This window comes from Mus caroli, unplaced genomic scaffold, assembly GCF_978045245.1.
Source record: "Mus caroli unplaced genomic scaffold, Mus_caroli_1 scaffold_12, whole genome shotgun sequence".
NCBI classification, from domain to species: Eukaryota; Metazoa; Chordata; class Mammalia; order Rodentia; family Muridae; genus Mus; species Mus caroli.
The window spans coordinates 50,329,094-50,351,062 of NW_028227267.1; the positions used below are offsets into that span (position 1 = coordinate 50,329,094).

General features: G+C 45.9%; 1 protein-coding gene across 1 annotated transcript; it reads right to left on the reverse strand.

Moving 5' to 3' along the window:
• Window positions 1-1,929: 1,929 nt before the first annotated feature.
• Dad1 (defender against cell death 1) lies at window positions 1,930-21,770 on the reverse strand. Its single transcript, XM_021181968.3, has 3 exons — window positions 21,475-21,770; window positions 10,305-10,476; window positions 1,930-2,135 (listed from the first exon to the last, which is right to left on the reverse strand). Exons 1-2 carry the CDS (start codon window positions 21,683-21,685, stop codon window positions 10,346-10,348), a joined length of 342 nt encoding a protein of 113 aa, XP_021037627.1. The 5' UTR covers window positions 21,686-21,770; the 3' UTR covers window positions 1,930-2,135; window positions 10,305-10,345.
• Between the last annotated feature and the right edge of the window lie 199 nt (window positions 21,771-21,969).

Below are 21,969 nucleotides of genomic sequence, written 5' to 3' on the forward strand. Positions count from 1 at the left end.
TGGTAAATGGCTTGCAGCCCCACAGATAGAACACAGGAAATAAAAATAAACCGCCCCACAGAGGAGGTGTGAGCTGGAAGCTGCAGGAAACAGCAGGACATCCCTGAGCCCATACAGTACCTGAGTCAGCAAAACCAACCCTCAGACCGGGGAGCCGTGTGGAAGGCACTTCCCTAGCTGAGGAATAACCCTCAGCTAGTCTTTCTGTGCCTATGAAACTGAGAGGCACAGAGCAAGCTAACTAAAGTCTACAGCTAACTGGTAGTCTATGGTGCATTTTCAAATTTGAACTCAAGACTCCCGAAAGTAGTCTGAGTTTTGTACTGCTGTAAACGGTACAAACTCACAGCAAGCTATGTCGCTGCCAAGGCTAGTCCAAGGGGAAAATCTCAACCCCGAGACAAAAGCAGATCTGCGCCTGGAAACTAGTACCCGGCCCAGGCGGCTCTAAGCCACTGTGAGAAATGTAAATCTTCATGCGTCGTGTTGTGACGTCTTCCTTTGCCAAGACCCATCCTCTTAAAGTCTGATTGCTTTTCATATCTGAAATATCTGCTTATTGAATCCAAAGTAAACCTCATCCACCTCTCCGGGGAAAGCCGCAGGACGTCTGCACGAGTGTCGAGCACACTGATCGCTCAGCCATCCTAGTGAACTTCTCAGTGTGAGGCCTTGTGAGGGGGCCCTCAGGACCCCTGCCAGGTTTTGTCATTATATTGAACCCAACCATTCCTAAAAGGCTTGTTAACTCACTCTGGAGTATGTCTAACTAAGCAGAGAGCTGATAAAGAATGGAGAGGCTCAAGCCTGGGTAGTTGCAGGATACACCCAGAGCTGGAAATGCGTGCATCTCAGACTTCCGTGTGCACACCACCACCTGGCACCGTGTTAAAATGCAAAGCTTTGCTTCTGTCCCTTGGGGGTAAGGCCTGGGAGTCTCCTTTTCCAACAGCTCCTGAGTGGCCAGTACCACTACTGGCTGACTACCCACTGAAGGGCGAGCCGCAATCATCCAGGAAAGGGGTAGTCAGCTATACCCCAGACTGATTTGATCCAGTGTGACCCAGGCAACAGAACCGTGAGTTCCTCGGCCTATGCCAGCGTGCGGCCCCACAGGGGGACTTCTGGAGCACAGGTCATTTGGTAATCAGCTCCAGGGGAACACGACAGGGCTGTTCCCCATATATGGCGAACTTACTGCTCCTTAGACAGACGCAGGGCTCACTGGATACAGGGTGCCTAGACTTCAGCCAGCAGACGCTACTCTACTCCGGCTTTGTCCTTAATGTGATCTCCTGTTAAGACCTGTGGTCTTAAGCACAAATCTGAGCTTCGTTTCCTCACCTACTTCAGGAGAGCTGGAACCTCTGAAGACAACTGTGACGTGAGACCAAGGCTTGTGAGGGAGCTTTGGAAAACAATGTGAGAGAAATCAACATACGTGCACGCACACACACCACAGTCACATGCCACAGGCAGCACAGCAGCCTCTCATACACATACAGAGTCACACAGAATGCAACACACACAGAGACACCTGCCTGCAGTCACAGTCACACCTCTCTCACCACACACACATACACACACACACACACACACACTTTGCACTTGGCCTATACTGCCCAAGAGAGACACACATTTATTTCACTCTCCGAGAAGCTTATGGAAACGGACGTAACGAGAGAGCACACGGGTCAGTTTCTGACAAGTGTTCACTGGTACCGTTCCAGACAATGAAGGATTAATAAAGGATTGCCTGACCGAGCAAAGGACAAAGGACTGCCATTTTCCAGGTTGTCAGCAATGACAACTACTTAATGAAAACAAAGGTGAAGGGTCACAGGTGAAGGGTCACAGCTGGGAGCAAGTCATGGGAGCGCACTGAGCAGAGGGAAACAGACACACAAACATGAAAGAACAAATGGCACCTGGAGGCTGAAATGTTTTTTAATATGGAAAGTAAGGGCTACACTGAGGGGAGGCAGATTCTGCGTTAAGAGACGTACACTGTGGAGTTCTCTGGACACGCCACCTCACATCCAGTGAGAGTCGTAGTCAAGCACGAATCTGACGAAGCCATGTGCAACAAGCTGCCAGCTCAAGAATGCTGATCCAGGGGACGTCAAAGAGTGAGCCTGAAAGAAGCACAAAGGTGTGTCATGTCCCAAATCCTTCCATCTAAACTCTCAACCCATGAGACAGCTGCTGCACTCCTAGTGCATCGCAGTGTTTAGACCAGGCTACAATAACCAGAACATGGCCAATGTTTCCCAAGCATTGTATGACAGTAGCCTCACAAAAAGAAAAGGGAAAAAAGGCCGTTGAGGTGCTGGAGAGACTGGCAGCCAGCTCTTGACTTACCAATCCTAACTCTCCACCAGCCACTCACCTTCCTGGCCCTCACATTCCTCAAAGCACTAATGTCCAATTTGAGGACAGACTCAAGACCGTGGATAAAACTTCTCAGAACCTCAGAAAGAGTCAGGTCTGTGAAGAGGTAATTCAGTTCTCACTTCTCATAAGTTACTTTGGGTAAGGTGAGCAATGCCTGCAGTGGGGCCTGGTTGCTGCTAAGAGCAGGGTGGACTCTGATACTAAAGCACATGACCCTTACACACCACGGCCAGTCCACCAGAAAGGAAAAGCTCGGGAAAGAACGGGTCTTTGGTGGTAGCTTCCAGAAAACCCTGTTCTCTCTTCTCCAGAGGACATACTTGGCGAGTGCTCAGAGGCCTTGGGGTTTCTGAAATGCTGGCACAATGGACTGGTGAGCAACTCACAAGAATGCTTTGAACTACAAGCGGAATAAAGGCTGCTATCAAAAACTGCCTCAAAATCTCCTCCCTGATGTCACTGAAACATGCAGAATGGAAGACACCTACTGAGAGAGGTGACGGGGTCCCCAGTCTGTCCCCCCAGGAAGAAACAGCACCATCTGACCCACCTATTCTAATCACCCTAAAAGAAAGCAAGGAAAAATACAAGAAATAATGAAAATGACATTTTCTATATTTCATTCTATAGATGAAAATGACAACGGCTCCTGGGACTGTGGGCTTCCCCAGACTTCCCTTCTCTAGACTGTCACTATTACTGGACAGATACGATCAAATGCTGCCCTTCCCTGGATCCTGACCACCCAATCACAGCTGGAACTAGGGGTGATATAAATCAGAGACAACTGTGCTCAACTCCCGAGAGCAGAGCACAGTCTGAATCACTCTAGTATTACAAGGCACAGATCATAACTTCTAAAATGAAGGACACTCCAGAAAGCAACTAGGCTAATTCTCTCCTTTAGAAATGATAAATCTACAACTTGGTAGCTTGGGAATTTTATCCGCAGCTATTCTGTCCAACCCAGTACCCAGCAGCTACACACATGTATTTAACTCTGGTTAAAACCGCCTTAAATCACGGGCAGGCAGGGCTGCGGCAGGGACAGTCCAGATGGCAGGGTGCTGTAGCATCAACACCCAAGAGCCCACAGAGTCAGGCATGCTGGCTCATGTCCGCAGTCCCAGGCCTTGGGGAGGCAGGAGGGCCAGAAGTTCAAGGTCTTCCTTAACTATGGATTGAGTCCAAGGCTAGCTAAGGATTCAGAAGAGTCTAATAAAATAAAATATAAATAAATTAAGGAAATTAAAACTTAGTTCCTTGGTCGGTGAGTCCCTTTTCAGAAGTCCACCAAGCAACATCAATCATGTGACCAATGACCACTGTTGTGGGTGGAGAACACACACTCAGAGGACCCAGGTGCTGTGTGAGGTCACCACTGTCACCACCGTCACCACTGCTAGATCAGCTCAGCTCTCCCAAGATGCATGCTCCTACAGCTCTCCTGTATCACGGTAATGATGCCGCCTTCGCAGGAAACCTGGGTTATCTGTCTTTATCCCTTCTTATTATAAAGTGCTCATAACCTTTCCCATTTAAGCAAGTTTAATATTTTAACAAACACAATCCTCTAAGTATGTGTGTATACATATACATGCATATATAATCATTCATATATATATACATATATATATATAATCATTACTCAAAAGTCCTTGAAAATAGAGAGCAATGAACATCAGAGTTTAGGATCCAAACATTCACTATTAAGTGCCCACTCAGTCACTTAGTACCAAGGACTAAAGTCAACTGAAATTTCTGCAGAGGCCAAGTTCCTTCAGGTACAAAGCAGGTACACACACAGCTATCTGTCTCTCCGAGCACAGGGCAGGCAGGGGAATTATATGCACTGATATAAGGTGCATGTGGAAGACACAGGAATCCTAAAGATGTGGGGCTGACAAAGCATCTTATAGATGGACGGTTCTGTAACACTGGACATTTTATTTTGAACTTTAATGTTTTCCCTTCAGTCACCCTGAGAATATTAATAAAAAGTAACAACTGGAGGGGGAGGGAGGGAGGGAGGGAGGGGAAGAGAGAGAGAGAGAGGAAGGGGGAGGGGGAGAGGGAGAACCCAAATGGAGTCCACAGCATAGTGCCCATCCTAACTGTATTAGTGAAAGTTAACAGCTGTAAGAGATTACAATGAAGGCCAAGCTCCTCACTGTACAGGCAGGGAAACTGAGGCCTGGGATCGGCCTTAAGGTCCCTACTCTCAGGAACCTGGGAGCAGAGGTGGGGGGCGCAGCAGGAACAGGATTTAACAACTTTAAAGCAATGTGACAATACAGGGTGCAAGAGGTGTGCACTGTGGGCCTGAGAGCCCAGGGACCAGGCCCCTGTGCAGCCCAGTGGCTGACAATGACTTAGGGCTGGAGTCACCAGAGCTGGAGGTCAGGACAGGAACAGAATTCTTCACGGATCCACCAGTAAACTATATCCCGGCTCTCAGGAGGCAAAGGAGAGGATTGTGAGTTCAAGAAGAACCCGGGCACAGAACAAGACTATCTCAAAAAAAAAAAAAAAAAGGAAAATAAATTTTAAATAATTTACAAACAGGGCTAATGAGCTGGATCAGTGGGTACTCCTGCTACTCCTGACAACCTGAGCTCCATCCCCAGGACCCACATGGTGGAAAGAGAAAGCAACCCCTGAACACTGTCCTTGGATCATCTGCCATGCTGCCCATATCCACAGTCTCACACACACACACACACACACACACACACACACACACACACGAATAAATCTACCTACATCTGTCTAGCTCCACAAATTAAAAGAATCAATTAATGCTTTTTAGGAACTATTAAGACCAAACATAAAGAAGTTTCCTGACTTCCCAGCCCCGAGGGCTGAGGCACTGAGATACGGTTAGGGGACCCACTCGCTCATCCACTAAACACTGAACAGTATTGCCAGTGGGCACTCAGAGCTGGAGGCAATAAAGGGTCTAGAATAAATGAAAGCCAAGTCCAGACACTGACAAAGGGAACCCTGTGAAATCCTGCATTTATCAACACAGGTGAGGAACACAGCCTGGGTCCTGCTAAGGATCCCTAGCTCAGCACTGCTGTCTCCTGGCCAGGATGGAAAGAAACCCCTGGTCGGCATTTACACTCACCTGGGCCTTTGCTGCCCTCCCATGACGGGAAAGGAACTTACAACTCATATGCTTTGTGATCCACTCCCAGCACAGGAATGGTGCATCCACTAGGTGGCGGCAGAGTGCAGAGGGTACCATCTAGACTGAAGAGATGGCCCGTGCCCATATGCATGCAGGAAGCCCTAAATGGACACGGTCGGTTATAAAATATTTTGAAAAGAAAAGAGCATGTGGTGGGGTACTAGGTGGGGGGGATACTACCAAAATACACTGCAAACACGTGTGAAATTGTCAAAGAATAAATTAAAACTTTTTTTTTTCTTTAAAGTCCAGGGCAAGTGAGCTGGCTCAGGGAGGACGGGCACTTCCCTGGATGCTGATGCCCCAGTGTGATCCCTAGGACCCACATGGTGGAGAGAGCTTTCAGAGGTAGTCAGTCCTGTTCACCACATGTGCTCTAGGCAGGCACACACAAACACACACACACAACCAGCTCCTCCCTCCCTCAATAAACTCTAATAAATTTTAAACAATTTTTTTTCAAGTTCCAAGCAAGCCTGGGATAAGGAGACCCTGTCTCTTAATTAGTTAAAAATAAAGATGGGTACTAACCAGAACCCCGGAGCTCTTGTCTCTAGCTGCATATGTATCGAAAGATGGCCTAGTCGGCCATCATTGGAAAGAGAGGCCCATTGGACTTGCAAACTTTATATGCCCCAATATAGGGGAATGCCAGGGCCAAAAGAATGGGAATGGGTGGGTAGGGAAGTGGGGGGCGCTATGGGGGACTTTTGGGATAGCATTGGAAATGTAACTGAGGAAAATATGTAATAAAAATATTAAAAATTTTTAAAAAAAGATAAAAAATAAATAAATAAATAAAGATGGAGATGGAAAAAAGGAATACATTTTGAGTCCCTTCCCAAGGTAATTCTCTAGATTTCTAGATCTAATTTTGATAAATTAAAAAAAGAAAGAAAGAAAGGAAGAGAATTGCCTAGTAATAAACAGTGCCATCAGCTCAAAGGTAGTCTTCTAGCACTAGCTAGGATTAAATGCTACAAAATTTTAGAGATAGTAAGAGACTCTCCCCATAATATTAAAAAAGGAGAACTAACAAAATTTCAGCCCAGGCTTCTGGAACAACCTCCATCCAGGAAGGCAAGCACACTAAAGTTAGTTGTGTTACTCCTTGGTGCCCACGTCACTTTCCCTGGTCCCTCGGCCCACGTCGCCAGGTATGTGAACTTCCCAAATGCAACCCAATGGTGTGCCGTCTCCCTTTTCATCCTGTCTTTTAAAAACCCTGAAACCGGGCAGGCTATGGCACACATCTTTAATCCCAGCACTCGGGAGTCAGACACAGGAGGATCTCTGAGTCGGAGGCTAGGCTGGTATAGAGCAAGTTCTAGGACAGCCAGAACTACACAGAGAAACCCTGTCCCTTGAAACTGTAGCTGGAGAGATGACTCGGCAGTTAAGATTATAAACTGGTCTTTCAAAAGACCCAAGTTTGGTACCCAACACGACAATGAGCAGTTCCTAACTGCCTATAACTAGCTCCAGGAGACCCATCACTTCTGGTTGCCATGGGAACCTGCACTAACATACACAACCCACACAGACATATACATATATGCAAATTAAAATAAAAAATGTTTAAATTAGAAAAGGAAGCTAAAGTTGGGCCCGGGAACTGAGGACCTACACTTGTAATCCCAGCACGTGGGAGGCAAGGGTTGGAGTCAACAACACAAGGCCATCCTTCAGTACATAACTGATTTGAAGCGACCTTGTCCTACATGAGACCCTGTTTCAAAGCAAAAACAAACGAAAGATTTCTCCTCGTGCTCTCTGGGTCTCTCAGTGCCCAGTCTACAAATAGGAATGGCAGGCTCGCCTGCTTGAGGCCATCTGAAAGTAAAATGATACTTCACAAGCACTTGAAGCGACACCCAGTGAGCACCACTTGAAGCAACTGCCCTTCGTTGGCTCCCCTAAGTCACACTGACTTTACAGTGCAATGCCATTATCTTTTGATATGCCTTTTCTTCCTGGTTTTAAATATCACCTTCAAGTTCATTAAATTTTTTAAAATGCCCATCTGTCAACTGGAAAATAAGGAGAATGTTAGGGAGCAACATGAGAATCTTGCCCAAACTGTGCTGCCCTATAACCCTGTAATTCATTTCACAGAATAAGGGCGTCAACGCCGCCGGTGTCTTACGAATGAGTGTTTTATAAACGCACTGAGTGGTCTTGCTTTTGGTTTCCTTTTCATCCTACCGAGTTAGTGTGACCATTAGAACACACAGCTGAATGAAAACCACACAGATGGGACAGACAGATGTGTGGGACCACAGGGTAGCTAGCGGGTATCGGGTCAAAGGTCTGGAGAATGTGCAGGGCAATCCCCAGACAAGAGCGTTTCCCCACCTTTTCTAGGAGCCCACTACTTTCTACAAAGTGACGGGTACCGCGATATGGGACTGGGCGATTCTGCACATGCTTAGCCCATAAATCCCAGCGGGGCAGGGGGCCCAGGCCTGTTAATATGACCTGCACTACTGTTCTGCTGAGCCTGCTTTCCTCTTTTGTCATAATTTTGAAACACTAAGTTCTTTGGAAGCCGAGTCCTCCTCCAAACATGGCAGCACCAGAAAAGAATCTTCCATGATTTGGTGTCTTTCTGAGCCTGGAGAACACCCTGGAAATGCATTGTCCCTTCCTAAATACACCATAACTCACTGGGAAACACCTTCACAAGTCTAGAGTAAGGTAATCAGAAGACACAGTTGTTTCTCCAGCTCTTCAGAACGCCTGACAGTTAGACCTAGTACCCATAAACTCAAGGTATCCACTGGGAACAATGACCTGGGATCTGCTCACCAGCTCCTTCTCCACCTCTCATGGCACTTCATCCTGGTCTCTGGGAACACTCTAACCATGCCATGTTTTCTCTGTACATTTATGGGTCCTTGCCCTTCCTAAGACAGTTCAGGAAGTTCAGGCTGACCGCCACTGGATACGAAGCAGCTGAGGATGAAGTTGAAGCTCTCATCTTCCCCGTTTCACCCGAGTGCTGGGATGACAGGCACCTACCACTGCATCCGGTTTGTACAGTACTGAGACTGAACCCAGGGCACCTCACCACCTCAAATACATCTCCAGCTCTGCTTCTTTTGTCTTTGTTTATACTTTTAAAACTCTTCCCTTTAGAAGGCATCGTACTTCCCTTTGCATCCCACTAACTGGCACTGACTAGGGATGAGGAGGAGGGATGGCAATCAGGTCTCCAATGACTGGAACTGAATTAGGAGAGCAGAATGAAGTGTTCTCAAATGTCTTCACTGACTACAGCATCCCAGCAACTTACCACTACCCAACTGAAAGGTCCACCCAACAAACACAACTGTCTTTACAGTGCGGTTGTGTGCCGTTTCCAATGCAGTCACCGTGCATCCCTGGTTCTCGTGTGAGGTTTCTGAGGCTCTCAGAACCAACACACAGGTTTCCATGTAGTGATGTAGAGGGTGGACCTGGGACATTTTCTCCCAAAAGGTTATTATTTCCTAAGATTCTCTTCTCTTGCCACCTGGAAGCAACAGTACGAAATCTTATTGTGCAAAGGAAAGGAAGAGCACAGGCATTCGTCCCTGAGCTGCACAAGCACAGGGCCAAACATCAAGCGGCAGAGGCGACTCTACATGGTGTACCTGTGCATCTGCATTGCTCCCAGCTCATTTTCTCTCATCAAAGGAAAAATATTGGTATGTGTTGGGAAAAATCATGTCTGTTTCACAGCTTTAAGGCTGCTTCTGGGATGTAGAGGTTTGAATGAGAATGGCCACAGGCTCCTATGTTTGAATGCTTCCGCCCAGTAGGTGGAACTGTTTGGGAAGGATTAGAGGGTGTGTCCTTGTTGGAGGAGGTGTGTCACTTTGAATGACCACCTTGTTCTGGGGGTTGATCTGGGGGTGAATAGGCTTTCAGGTTCAAAAGCCCATGACACTCGCAGTTAGCTTTCTGCTTCAAGCTTGTGGCTCAAGGTGTAAGCTGCCAGCTACTGCTCCACACCAAGCCTGCCTGCTGCCATGCTCCCCACCTTGACAGTCATAGACTCTAACTCTGCAACAATGAATACCAAATTACACACTTTCTTCCACAAGCTGCCTCTGCCATGGTGTCTTGTCACAGCATTAATGAAGTAACTGAGACAAGACGGGAGAGTGGAGAGGAGGGCACACAACCTATGAAGGGAGAGCAGAGGGAATTTTCAGCTCTACAAAAGGGATCTAGGCCTACCTGCATTTCCCTATCAGAATTCTGTAAAGTTTGTTTGCGGGGCAAGATGGCTTCGTGCTTAACAAGGGATGTAGCAAACAAACCAAATGCTACCAGTCTGGTTCTAAGTCTTCTCAGAAGTTAATCCAACTTTACCATTTGAGTTCAGGGCACACATTCATAAGAACCAGCTGTCATACATTCATTCTGAATACATATCAGGCAACAATGGCCATATTTAATATTTAACATCAATGGCAATCAGAATTGGGGAAAAACTCAAGAACAAATCTAAAAGCAAAACCTGCAGTTTATCTTTCTTCAAATGCCTTTGGGAGCACACCTGTAACACACAGGCTGATGAGCGCGCGAAACTGCTGCCCGCTGAAGCTCCAGGCAAGCCTGCAAACACCCTACTGCACCATGGGAACTCGGCCGACCAGGACCAGAACCAGCCCATCTAATCCACCTGCTGGAATCAGCACAGCAGCACAAGGCTGGGATCACCACTTACGCTCCACTAATCTCCAACTCCACGGTAAGGAACTGAGCAGTTCAGCCAACGAAGTTCATGACGACAAGGTGCAGGATCGTGCTGGCAAAGAGGAAGTCAGCAAAGGCTCGCTCCGGAGAGATGCCTTGGAAGTCCGCCTTGTTCTGGGGGTTGATCTGTATTCTCAGGCAAACTGGGTAAGAAACAAAACACAAAAGTCATTATTCAGAAATACAAAACAAATGATTGCTAATCAATACACAAATATATCCCGTGATGAAAATTCTCTATAATAAAATGAAAGCACCACAGCCAAGAGGCAAGCACAGGAGTAATGCCTATGAAGTACACCATCTAGAAAAGTTAATGCTTATTAACAGTACAGGGGAACTACATACCACATGTAGACAAGGAAATACTATACGGCAATGAAAAGGAACTTCTGCTAGATCCAAGTTGGATGGAATTCACCACGCTATGCAGCACAATCCAAACATAAAGAGTGCACACTAGATGATTCCATACATATGGAGCCTTAACACCAGGCAAACCAGCCAGACATGGTGGTCCACAACTGTGATCCCAGGACGTGAGAGTCTGAAGGAGGACAGCCACAAGTTTGGAGACCAGTCTGGACTACAGAGTTAAGACACTCTCTCAAAAAGGCAAGACAACAAAAACAAATAAACAAACAAAATAGGCTGAGTAAAATCTACAGTAGCATAAGTCAGACAGTGACTTTGATCTCTCATGGGCAGAATCATGGCTTAAAATGCAAGAAACCTGTACAGTAGTGATAATGTTCTGTCCTGATCCAAGTCATAGTTAGACCGGAGTGTCTAAAACCTCACCCCAAACTAGGTATGGTGCTGCACCGCTGCAGCCTGGCACTCCCGGGGCAGGTGTAAGGGGGATCATTCAAGGTCATCTCCAACTCCACGGTAAGTCCAAGGGGAGCTTGAGCTACATCAGACACTGTCTCAAAAAATATAAAACTAAGATTGTGAGGTAGCTTACTGGGGAGGACATTTGCCGACAAGCCTGACAGCATACATACACACATCCAATAACTAAAAACTGTAAATAGTAATTGGAAAATTAAAACTCATAAAATTATATACCTTTATAATCTTAACTTTCCTTTATTAAAGGAACAATAAAGGGGGAAAACAACACCTCAGAGTTACGCTAAAGCTGTAAGCTTACTCACACCTCCTAACCGCCTAAGCACTCTTAAGCTGGTTGACTTCAAGGTGTCTAATTATACCTACACGGGCTATAGATGCAGCAGTAACAAAGACTGGGATGAATGATGACCCTATGACATCTTAATCAACTTCTACAAGAAGATACACGACAGAGATCAGGAATACAGCTGAAGGTCCACAAGGGCCTCCTGCTGTAGATACACTGTCTTTGGTAAAGTTCTAGTGGCTTTATTTGTAGCAAAAGACAACAGAAGATCCAACACACAAGACTCTTGACAGTGATCTCTACTCCCACGTTTCTGTATCCCTGAAGTCTCTAACAAGGCGGCAGCCAGTCACCCAGACATGAAAAGCAGCTCTAGGGGCATTCTCTACTCAAACACCTTTTATGGCTTCAATAAATTATTGCACCTGCTTCAGGCTAGCATCCACTCCAACATTAACAAAGAATCCACTGAGAAGACAGAATGATCAGATTAGTCCTCCAGAGTTCATCACCATGGCAACAGTTCCCATCAACCTAAGCACAGACACACTGCAGAAGTGCACTGACCTTTATGAAGGGCACTGGCTGGAGTAAGGAAGCCACTTAAAGCCCTGCTGTAAAAGGCCAGGCTGGTCCACCTCTGGGAGAAAGCTACTGGCAATACCACTTAGTATTTAAAATGTTTTTACCTTTTGACAAGGAATGTGTCTTACAAAACACAATGTTTGCTAAATTGAAAGAAAACAAAAACAAATGGTCCAAATGTCACCAAGGGGAATAATTAAATCATACTACACACCTGCAATAAAATCCTATGCAATTATTCAGAATAAGGGAAATTCTCTATACACTGACAAGAAAACTATCCACTTTTACTGAGTGAAAAAAATAGTCAAAATCACTAACTCATGGCAGCTCTCTTTTTGTATGTGTCTGTAGTATTGTATGTATATGTCTGTATATTGTGTGTATATATGTACATGTTCATATGTGCTGAACATAAGGGTAGGTGCACACATACATGTATGTGGAGGTCAGAGGTTAAATTCAGGAATCTTCCTCATTCACATCACACCTAATTTTTTTCAGATTCGTTTTTATCATGTGTGTGTCTGTGTATCTGTGTGTCTGTGTATCTCTGTGTGTATGTCTCTGTGTATGTGTGTATGTCTCAGTGTGTGTGCATGCACACATGTGCGCACGTGCGCCATGACTATATGACTTGTGTATACAGGTGTTCCTAAAAGGCAGAAGAGGGCATGGATTCCCTGGAGGTTGGATGTGGATTCTGGGAATCAAACTCAAATCCTCTGAAAGCAGGAAGTGATCTTAACCACTGAGCCATCTCTCCAGTCCACCTACCTTATTTTTGAGAAAAGAGTTCTTATGAACTCATGGATTCTCACAGACATTCTCCTTGAAGCTTAGACTCCCTGGGCTGGCTAGCCAATGAGGTTCAAGGTCTGCCTGCCTTCTCCTTCCTCCACCCTGGGTGACAGACCTGGAGTGCTGGGACCTTAACGCAGGTCTGCCTGCTTCTGCAGCTGCTCTGCCATGGGCCCCAAACTGCTCTTTCTGAAACTGTAACTTTTACATATAATTACTATGTTTATATTTACTTTACATATTATCTATCACTTGCAAGCTAGCGAAAACTCTAGAGAAATAGATACAGAACTGTTAGCAGCACTGGGATAGAAGATGAGGTAGTGTCTGGAGTAACTATGAGGGGATAAGAGAAAAGCTTTGTCCTGGTGGATACAGTCATGGACTGCTGGTCACCTTAAAATGACTATAACAACTCAAATTAAGTTACAGTGCACAAGTCAACTCCACAAGTATCCAGTGGACCTCAGAGGTCATTGACATCAACACCCCATTTTTTAAAAATTGTTTAGTCTATGTGTATGAGTGTTTTGCTTACATGTGTATACATGCATCATCTGTGTGTGCCTGGTGCCCATTGAGGTTACTGGACAGCACTGGATACCCCGGAACTGAAGTTACATGAATGGTTGTGAGAAACCATGTGGGTGCTGGGATTGGAACCTGGGTCCTCTGGAAGAATAGCCAACACTCTTAATTGCTGAGCCATTCTCTAGCCCTTCAAACACCCCATTTGGTGCATAAAATGCCTATGCTAGTTGGATTATTTTTTCTTTTTTTCTTTTTTTTTTTTTTTGCCAACTTGACACAAACTAGTCAGCTGAAATGAGAACCTCAGCTGGGGAACTGCATGTGGGGCTTTGGGTTGCCTCTATCAGACTAGGCTGGGGAGGTTGGGGGCATTTTTTTTTCCCTTTTAAAAAATTTATTTTACTTATTGGATATTTTGTCTTCATGTAAGTCTGTGTATCACTTGTGTACCTGGTGTCATAGGAGGCCAGAAGAGCATGTCAAACCCCGTCAAGGTGCCAGGAATTGAGGCTGGGTCCTCTAGAAAAGCAACCATAAAAGTCTTCAGGACTGCTGGGCCATCCCTCCTGCACTTTCCTAATTAATGACTAAGATGGAAGGACCCAGCTCACGGTAGGCAGTGCAACTACCCCCTAGACAGGCGGTCCTGGCTGTGTAAGGAACCGAGTTGAGCAAGCAGTAAGCAGCAGTCCTCCATGGCCTTGACTTCAGTTCCTGCTTTTACTTCCCTTGATAAAGGGCTATGCCATGAAGTCAAATAAGCCCTTTCCTCCCCAGGCTGCTCCTGGTCGTAGTTTATCACAGCGATAGAAAGCAAACTAGAGCAATGTCCAAGAAGTGGTGGGAGACAGGTGAGCTGGAAGCAGCCTCCAGAGAAGAGCCAGGGAAATTCTCTGAAGGATACTTACAAGGTCCCGGATTTGATGAGCACGAGAACGACCAACCCTCCAAATCCTGTGTCACTTGTAAGTATGACATATCCCTCAGCTGGTTTGGACACAGACAGGTAAAGAAATTGCTCCAGAAATGAGGGTTCAGCATCTCCCTGAGGACTTCCAGAGACTGAAACCGACGGCCTCCTGACTGCCCATCCAGCACCTCTGCTCATCATCTCCTTAAATGCTCATTTGTTTAGCAAAAGATTTAACAAGCACCTACTATGAGTCAAGCATCACTCTAGACTCTGGCTCCCAAGGGACCTATAGTCCGTGGAGACAAACAAGTGTCTCCAGTCACAAGTCAGCAAACCAACAAGGAAATTCTGCGTGGGGTACACACTGTGGAGAAAATGGAGCAAGATAAGGAGACTAGAAAGCTGTTGTATCCAGTAGTCGTGTTTTTAAAAGTGCTACTAAAGACCATTTAAAGACTAAAGAGCCAGGCACATAAAGATCTGGGGCAGAGCAATACAGATAGTAAAAACAGTCTTGCCGCTTCCTAGGCGGAACAAGCTATCTGGTCAATATCAGTGACCAAAGGACTCAGGACAGAGTCTGAACTTAGCCAAAGGGCAATGAAGCAGCAGTCAAGGGTTCAACTAGCTGAGCAACAACGACTCACATTCTTTAAAAGGCCAGACTGCAACATAAAGAATGGTTTGCAGGACTAAAGATGAATGACTTAGGAATGGAAAAGCTCAGGGTTAAGGTGATAAAAGTCAGCAGAGACAGAGACAGCCTATATTCCAGAGAAGACAAAGCTTGCTGGTGAAATGGATGTGGGAGTTGAGATTATGAGATCAAAAAGACCTCCTATATATCTGGCTGAACAACCTACCCAGGGCTGACACTGTACAGTGGCTGGTAAAGAAGCAGATGGCTGGGAAGGAGGGTGAGGGGAATGTCCATTTGGGATATGTAAACATGAGCGATTGAAGAGACAGCAAAGAGAGAAATATGTCAGCAAGTGGATTTAGTATTTTGAACCAACTGGACAGGATACAGAACTTAAATTCACCTATGGTGCCAGCCAGTGGTAGTGCACGCCTTTAATCCCAGCACTTGGGAGGCAGAGGCAGGCGGATTTCTGAGTTCGAGGCCAGCCTGGTCTACAGAGTGAGTTCCAGGACAGCCAGGGCTACACAGAGAAACCCTGTTGCAAAAAAAAAAAAAAAAATTCACCTATGGAAAGAAATACAAAATGAAATGCCCAGCACAGTGGGAAGGAAAAGCCAGCAGGAGGTGAAAAGGAACGAGGAAGAGGCAGTCACAAGAGCACTGAGAAGCGAGTGTTTCACTCAGAAAGAACCAGCCATTTGAGCTAAATGCTAATGCTGAGCAGTCAGGTAAAGTGAGGCGGATGACTGCTCCATCTGGTCACAAGGGAAAATAGTTTGAGGAAGTGGTGGGGACAGGCCACAGCATGAGAGCACTGAGAAATATGTGGGGGAAAGGGAGACACAGCAACTACTCTTTCAAGAAGCTCTGCAACGAGAGAGAAGGAAAAGATGCTAGTGATGGTTGCTAGCAGTGCCTGGGATCTTTTTCCTTTTTGAGACGGGGTCTTGGTTGACCTGGAACTCACTATGTAAACCAGCCTGGCCTCAAATTCATAGATATCCTCCTGCCTCAGTCACTCAAGAGCTAAGACAAAGTATGCACCACCATGCCTGGTTCAACTTTAAAATTAGACAGTATTAGAGCAAGTCTAAAACTTGAGAATAACTCAATAGAGAAAATCCACAATGCTGAATGAAGGGATCACCACAGAAGCTGTTCAGCCACCAAGAGAAGACCGGTGCCTCTGTGTAAGTGCAAGAGCTGACGTGGGAGGGAATCAAACAGCAGAGGCACAGGAGCAGGTGTGAGCCACTAGAAGATGAACAGACTCCTGGCTACTGTCACTTTGCTAGTAAAAAACTAATATATAAGATAGACTGTGAATACAGGCAAAGAAATGGAGAAAACTGTGAGAAGTTGCAAAGCACATTCTGGGAAAGTGGACACAGGAGGGACACACTGCAGGAGCACTGAAAGGGCCAGGGAGCCATCAGGCTCCTGTCCTCACTGGCAATACTTCCACAGAGACCTGTCTGCATCCTCCTTCAGACTCTAAGACCCCTCAAGAGGAGCCGCATCTGTGATCCTCACAGCTGAATCCACAGCACACCAGCACAGAACCTGGCAAACAGTCCTCCATCTTCCTTAAATTAAGACAGCTGTGCTCACAATTTAACAAGCACAAGGATGCAGGCATGAAAGCCCCTGCCCTCGCCTCCCAGACTAATGGAAGAGTCCCACCTCTCCTCTTCCTTACCTCATCATACACACGCAAGCAAGGACACGAGAGCCCTGGGCCCACTGGAAGAGTCAGCAACCGTGAACTGAGAGGGGTCAGATGTGAACCAAGCTCTGCAGAGAGGCAAGTAAAGGGACAAGAACCTCGGAATGGCAAATGACTTACTGACACTAGACAATGATGAAGAGGGTGGTGTCAACAAGGCCAGCTCCCAAAAGAGCCTATGTGTCCTGAAAAAACAAACAAACTAAACAAAACACAAACTCTACTTTGGAAACCACAGACAAATTTGGTTAAGTAACATGATCAGGCATGCAAGTCAGATCAAGCTAAAAGAGATACCACGCACGGGCTGCAAAGCCAGGAAGCAGCCTGAGACATCGAGAATAAAATAGTGATGGATGGGACATTTAGAAACCAGACAAATCGCTTCTCGGCCTTTTGGCTAAGATCAAGTGTAGAAACCAGACAATCAGCCACGAAGTTGGCAAACTCCCAATTTCCTGGACAGTAGCTGAGAGGAATCCAAATATCAAAGGACACTCCCTAAAGTAGCTCCACCCCAGGCCACATAAGCCAATGGCTTCCTTGAGACAGAAAACACTCTACGTTGGTCTCCTCGTCTCTCAAATGCAAACTCCTCTGATTTCTTAACTGGGAGTACTAAAACTTTACTTTGTAAATGTCACCGTGTGTGTGTGTGTGTGTGTGTGAGAGAGAGAGAGACAGAGACAGAGAGAGACAGAGACAGAGAGAGAAAGAGAAAGAGAGACAGAGATATGAATGTGGTATATGTGTGTGTGGCATGTGTGCACGTGTGTCCAGATGCACGTGCCTGTGTGTGCATACTTTCAGAGGCCGAGGACATTGGGTGTCCTTCTCTCTTTCATCCTTATTCCTTTGAGACAGGTTCTCTCATTGAACCTGAGCTGGCAGCCAGCAAGACTCGGCAATCCTCTTAGACTCTGCCTTGCGCCTCCCGCCCCCACCCCAGCACTGGGGTTATAGGCATATGTACCATGCCTAGCTTCTGACCTTGGTGCTAGGTATCTGAACTAACCGCTGTAAGCACTCTAGCCAACTAAGCCATCTCTCCAGCCCACAAAACTGCTTCCTAAGCTTGAGCACGGACGAACCAAAGTTGTAAAGTAACTTAAAACAATGACTTCAAGACTAGGGACGAGGCTCAGTGGTGGCGTGTCTGCCTAGTAAGACTTACTTTAAAGACAGACTTAACTAATTGCCACTTAATCTCCCTAAACAGTTCTTGAGATGAGCAGATCCCAGCTAGGTACAAAAGGAAACTACAAAGACTACCAACACTGGAATGTTAACTCTGCCGCGACAGATGTCCCTCCTCTAGTGATAGCTAACAGGAAGATAAACAGACAGCTGCTGAGCATGGCTGAGATAGGAAAATGACTTCCCTGAGGTCCTTTAAAAACCTACTACTCTATACGCTGCTGAACAAGCCCATCCCTAGTGCTCTCTCACCTCAAGTCCCTTCCTGAGACCCTGAATTAGCCACCCAGCCATGAGGAAACAGAAGACAGCATTAAACTCATTTACAGTGTCCTAACCAATTTCTAAAGAGCAAATGTACATGCAAAAGAAACAACCAGCCAAAAGCATGAAGAGACTCAATCCAAGAGGGCCTCCCCCAGGCCATGCAACGAACATCAACTTCAAGTCTGCCCTTCACTTCCAAAAAGAGAGCTGCTGTTGGACAGCTGGTGTGCATGCTAATTACGCTTTACTTAGTGTGAGTGTGTACATGTGGAGGTGACAATGCAGGAGCTGGTTCTCTCCTCCCGACCCAGGCCCCAGGGATCAAACTCAGGTGATGCTCAGGCTTGGTGACAAGGACCTTCATCCACTGAGCCATCTCACCTGCCTGTGTTGCCACTGTTAATTCTCAGATGATCTCCTACAGAAACAGGCCTGACACCCAAAGCTCCAGCATTAGTGCCACTTGGTCTTTCAAAATCCTCCCCCAGAATTTCCTATAGCCTCCCTCACCAAAACTGCCCCTTCCAGTCTCTTCCCAAAAAAACACAGAAACGTCAAAAACATCAGGCATGAGATCTCCTGTCTCAACAATGTGAACGAAGGCCAAACAGCCAAATTTCTAATTTTTCATTAAAACAAGTTACCAGGCAATGATCTGGCCTAGCAAAAGAAGTTGGACTTAGTAAAATGAATGCTGTCAAAAGAAACATGGCAGCCGGGCTGCTGATCCACCTTTAACCCCAGCACTCAGAACATGGAGGTACACTGATCTCTGTGTTCAAGGTCAACCCAATCTACAGTTCCAGCAAGGCAGGGATACACATTAAAACCCTGTCTCAAAGAAAGAAAGAAAGAAAGAAAGAAAGGAAGGAAGGATGGCTAGGTGGGTGGATGATGAATGGATCTGAGAATTTAGCTCAGTGACAAAATACCCTGAGTTCACTGACAGGAAGAGAATGCAAATGATAACTTTCTTCAGCAACAATGAATTATCAGAAACCCTTTTCCTTAAACCCAATTTTATTTCTCTCACCCTATTCCCTGTTACCTAAAAGATTTGTAAATATCACTACTAACGCCAATCTTACTACTAATAATGACCTCAGTACTAATAATAATGCCCTCACTCCTAATAATGCCCTCACTGCTATCAGTGTTCCTTTGCTAAGCAGGCTAGTCAATAACAAGCCATATACCTCCCACTGAAACCTGATCATTTCAGCCTCAACAGGCACAAAAACAGGACTTAGGAGCTGGAGTGATGTTTCAGTTGGTAAAGTGCCTGCCTCAAAGCATAAGGACCTGGTTTGCTGGCACATCTTTAACTGTGGAGTTGCAGAGAGTTGGAGAGAGGCAGACAAGACACCACACAACAGGAAGACACTCCCTCCCCAGAGTTCTCTATCCACCAGCCAGTTCAGTCTAGCCAATGAATACTTCTGCTCTTTGACCTCCATATACACACACATGCACACTGACACATAATGACACTTTACAATACACTATATGCACACAAAGATGCTCACAAAAATACTTTTAAGAGAACATTTAAAAAAAAAAAAAAAAAGCAAAAGCTGGGGCTGGGGCTGGAGAGAAGGCTCAGTGGTTAAGAGCACTGACTGCTCTTCCAGAGGTCCTGAGTTCAGTTCCCAGCAACCACATGGTGGCTCACAACCATCTGTAATGAGATCTTCTGCACTCCTCTGCTATGTCTGAACAGCTACAATGTACTCACATAAATAAATAAATCTTAAAAAACAAAAAAAAGGCAAAAGCCATCTACAAAAGAAAAGGAAAAGAAAAGTAAAAAGAAGAAAGAAGAAAGATAGATGGGATGAGAGAAAGAGAGAGAGAGAGAGAGAGAGCGAGCGCACTAACCTAACTTTCCAGCAAATCATTTTTTCTATGTAGTTCCGGTAAGTCAGGACTTAACTCAGGGGCTTGTGAAGATGGGTGGCTTCAACAGGAGAGGCCTGACTTAAATCAGCTGTTAGCCCCACCCTGTCCCTACACTTCCATAACCAGAGGCTAAATAAGTTAAGAGGTTCTCAGCAAATGCTTTCTCCTGGCTGGCTAATAAAGTTGTCAGGAACAGAACTGGGCACAGGAAAGAGGTTTGTCAGACCTGGCTAATGGTGCTAACATATCCTGATGGTTAGGGTGTAGCCTCCAGAAACTGGACCAAAACCCAAAGACAGTATGATGACCGCTGAATAAGCTGACTTTGCAGCTCTAGCTCTGACTGGGGCACAAGTCGGCTGGGGCCTATTTAAGTTCTGAAAAGTAAAATTGTTCCCAGTGTGCCTGACCGAGCAATGTGAATGTGTACATGTGACGTGAGGTTTATGTTAAGACTGTAAACCAAGTCTCCAGACAAGTCCAAAGCTATATTTTGTCTCTGCCCAAACCAGCTGTAATTCACTGAGGAAAACAATTGCTAATAAACCCCCAAAACACTGCTGACTGACCATGATACATTTGGTAGTAACATTCCTGAGCCAAACCTGTTCCCAGTATTCTCTCAGTTCCGTGGGGCAAGAAAGGTCAGACTTCAGATGAAATCCATGGCAGCAATCCTCATTAAACCTGGAAGTCTGTAAGGTTATTAAGTGTGTAGACCCGAAAGAAGAGCTAATACACAATTGTGTGAATAAAAATTGAGTTGAGGGTAAAGAGAAAAAGCACATAAATTATGCACAGAAATAAGTAGGGGCATCTAAAAAGCCAGCATCAATTGGATTGCCTCCTCACAAGCAGTCACTAATATTTATATTCCTTTTTTTTTTTTTTTTTTTTTTTTTTTTTTTTTGTTTTGTTTTTCGAGACAGGGTTTCTCTGTATAGCTCTGGCTGTCCTGGAACTCACTTTGTAGACCAGGCTGGCCTCGAACTCAGAAATCCGCCTGCCTCTGCCTCCCGAGTGCTGGGATTAAAGGCGTGCGCCACCACGCCCGGCATATATTTATATTCCTATACTATCACTAAAGTCTTCTCCTAGATGAAGTAGGGATTAGGCCAAAGTGATAGAAATGGCTCAGCTTGGCATTTTAATTTAAAGCTCTACCAACTTTAAGTTTGTATTAAAGTTTCATCAAGGTGGGATATTTTTCCTTAGAGAAGTATTAATTGCGACGAACACCAGAAGAGCTATTTCTTTACATATTCAGTTTCAACTCCTGTTTGGCATTAGAAATGTGACATTTCTGAGCCTGCTTCCTGGATCCCAAGAAGCGTGACTTCACAGACGACGGCCTTCTACAAACTACCAAAGGGTACCGTGAGGACGAAGCTGCGCGCCAAAGTGGGACATTATGACCAGGATACAGAATCATTACCCGCTAGGATGAAGCTGCCCACACAAGAGATGAAGCCAGAGAGGAAAGAGTTGAAGGGGAAGGTGCCCACGAGGAGACAGTAGCCGAACTGCAGCGCCCCGGTCAGCAGTATATAAAGGAGATAGGCGTCCAGCAACTTCAGCCGCTGCGGAGTGGAGCTCAAGTACTCCTCTAGGAACCGGGAGATGACGGACACCACAGACGCCGACATGACGAACGCGGGGACTTCGAATACCGGACGACCACAGACTATGTGGCTCGCGCGTGCGCGTTAGCGGGCCCTAGCCACGCCCACACCGGCGGGCCAATTGGCTCCGGCGTAAAGGCCAACCTTGGTGCGTCACAATTAATGCGCAGACGCAGGCTGCATCCCCAGACTGAGAACTACAAACGGAAATAAATTAATGCGCCTGCGCATGGCCTATCTCTTCCCCCCCCCCCCTCTGGAGACGTGTACTATAGCCTTATTTCCGCCCTGCGTTTGTTGACGCCCAC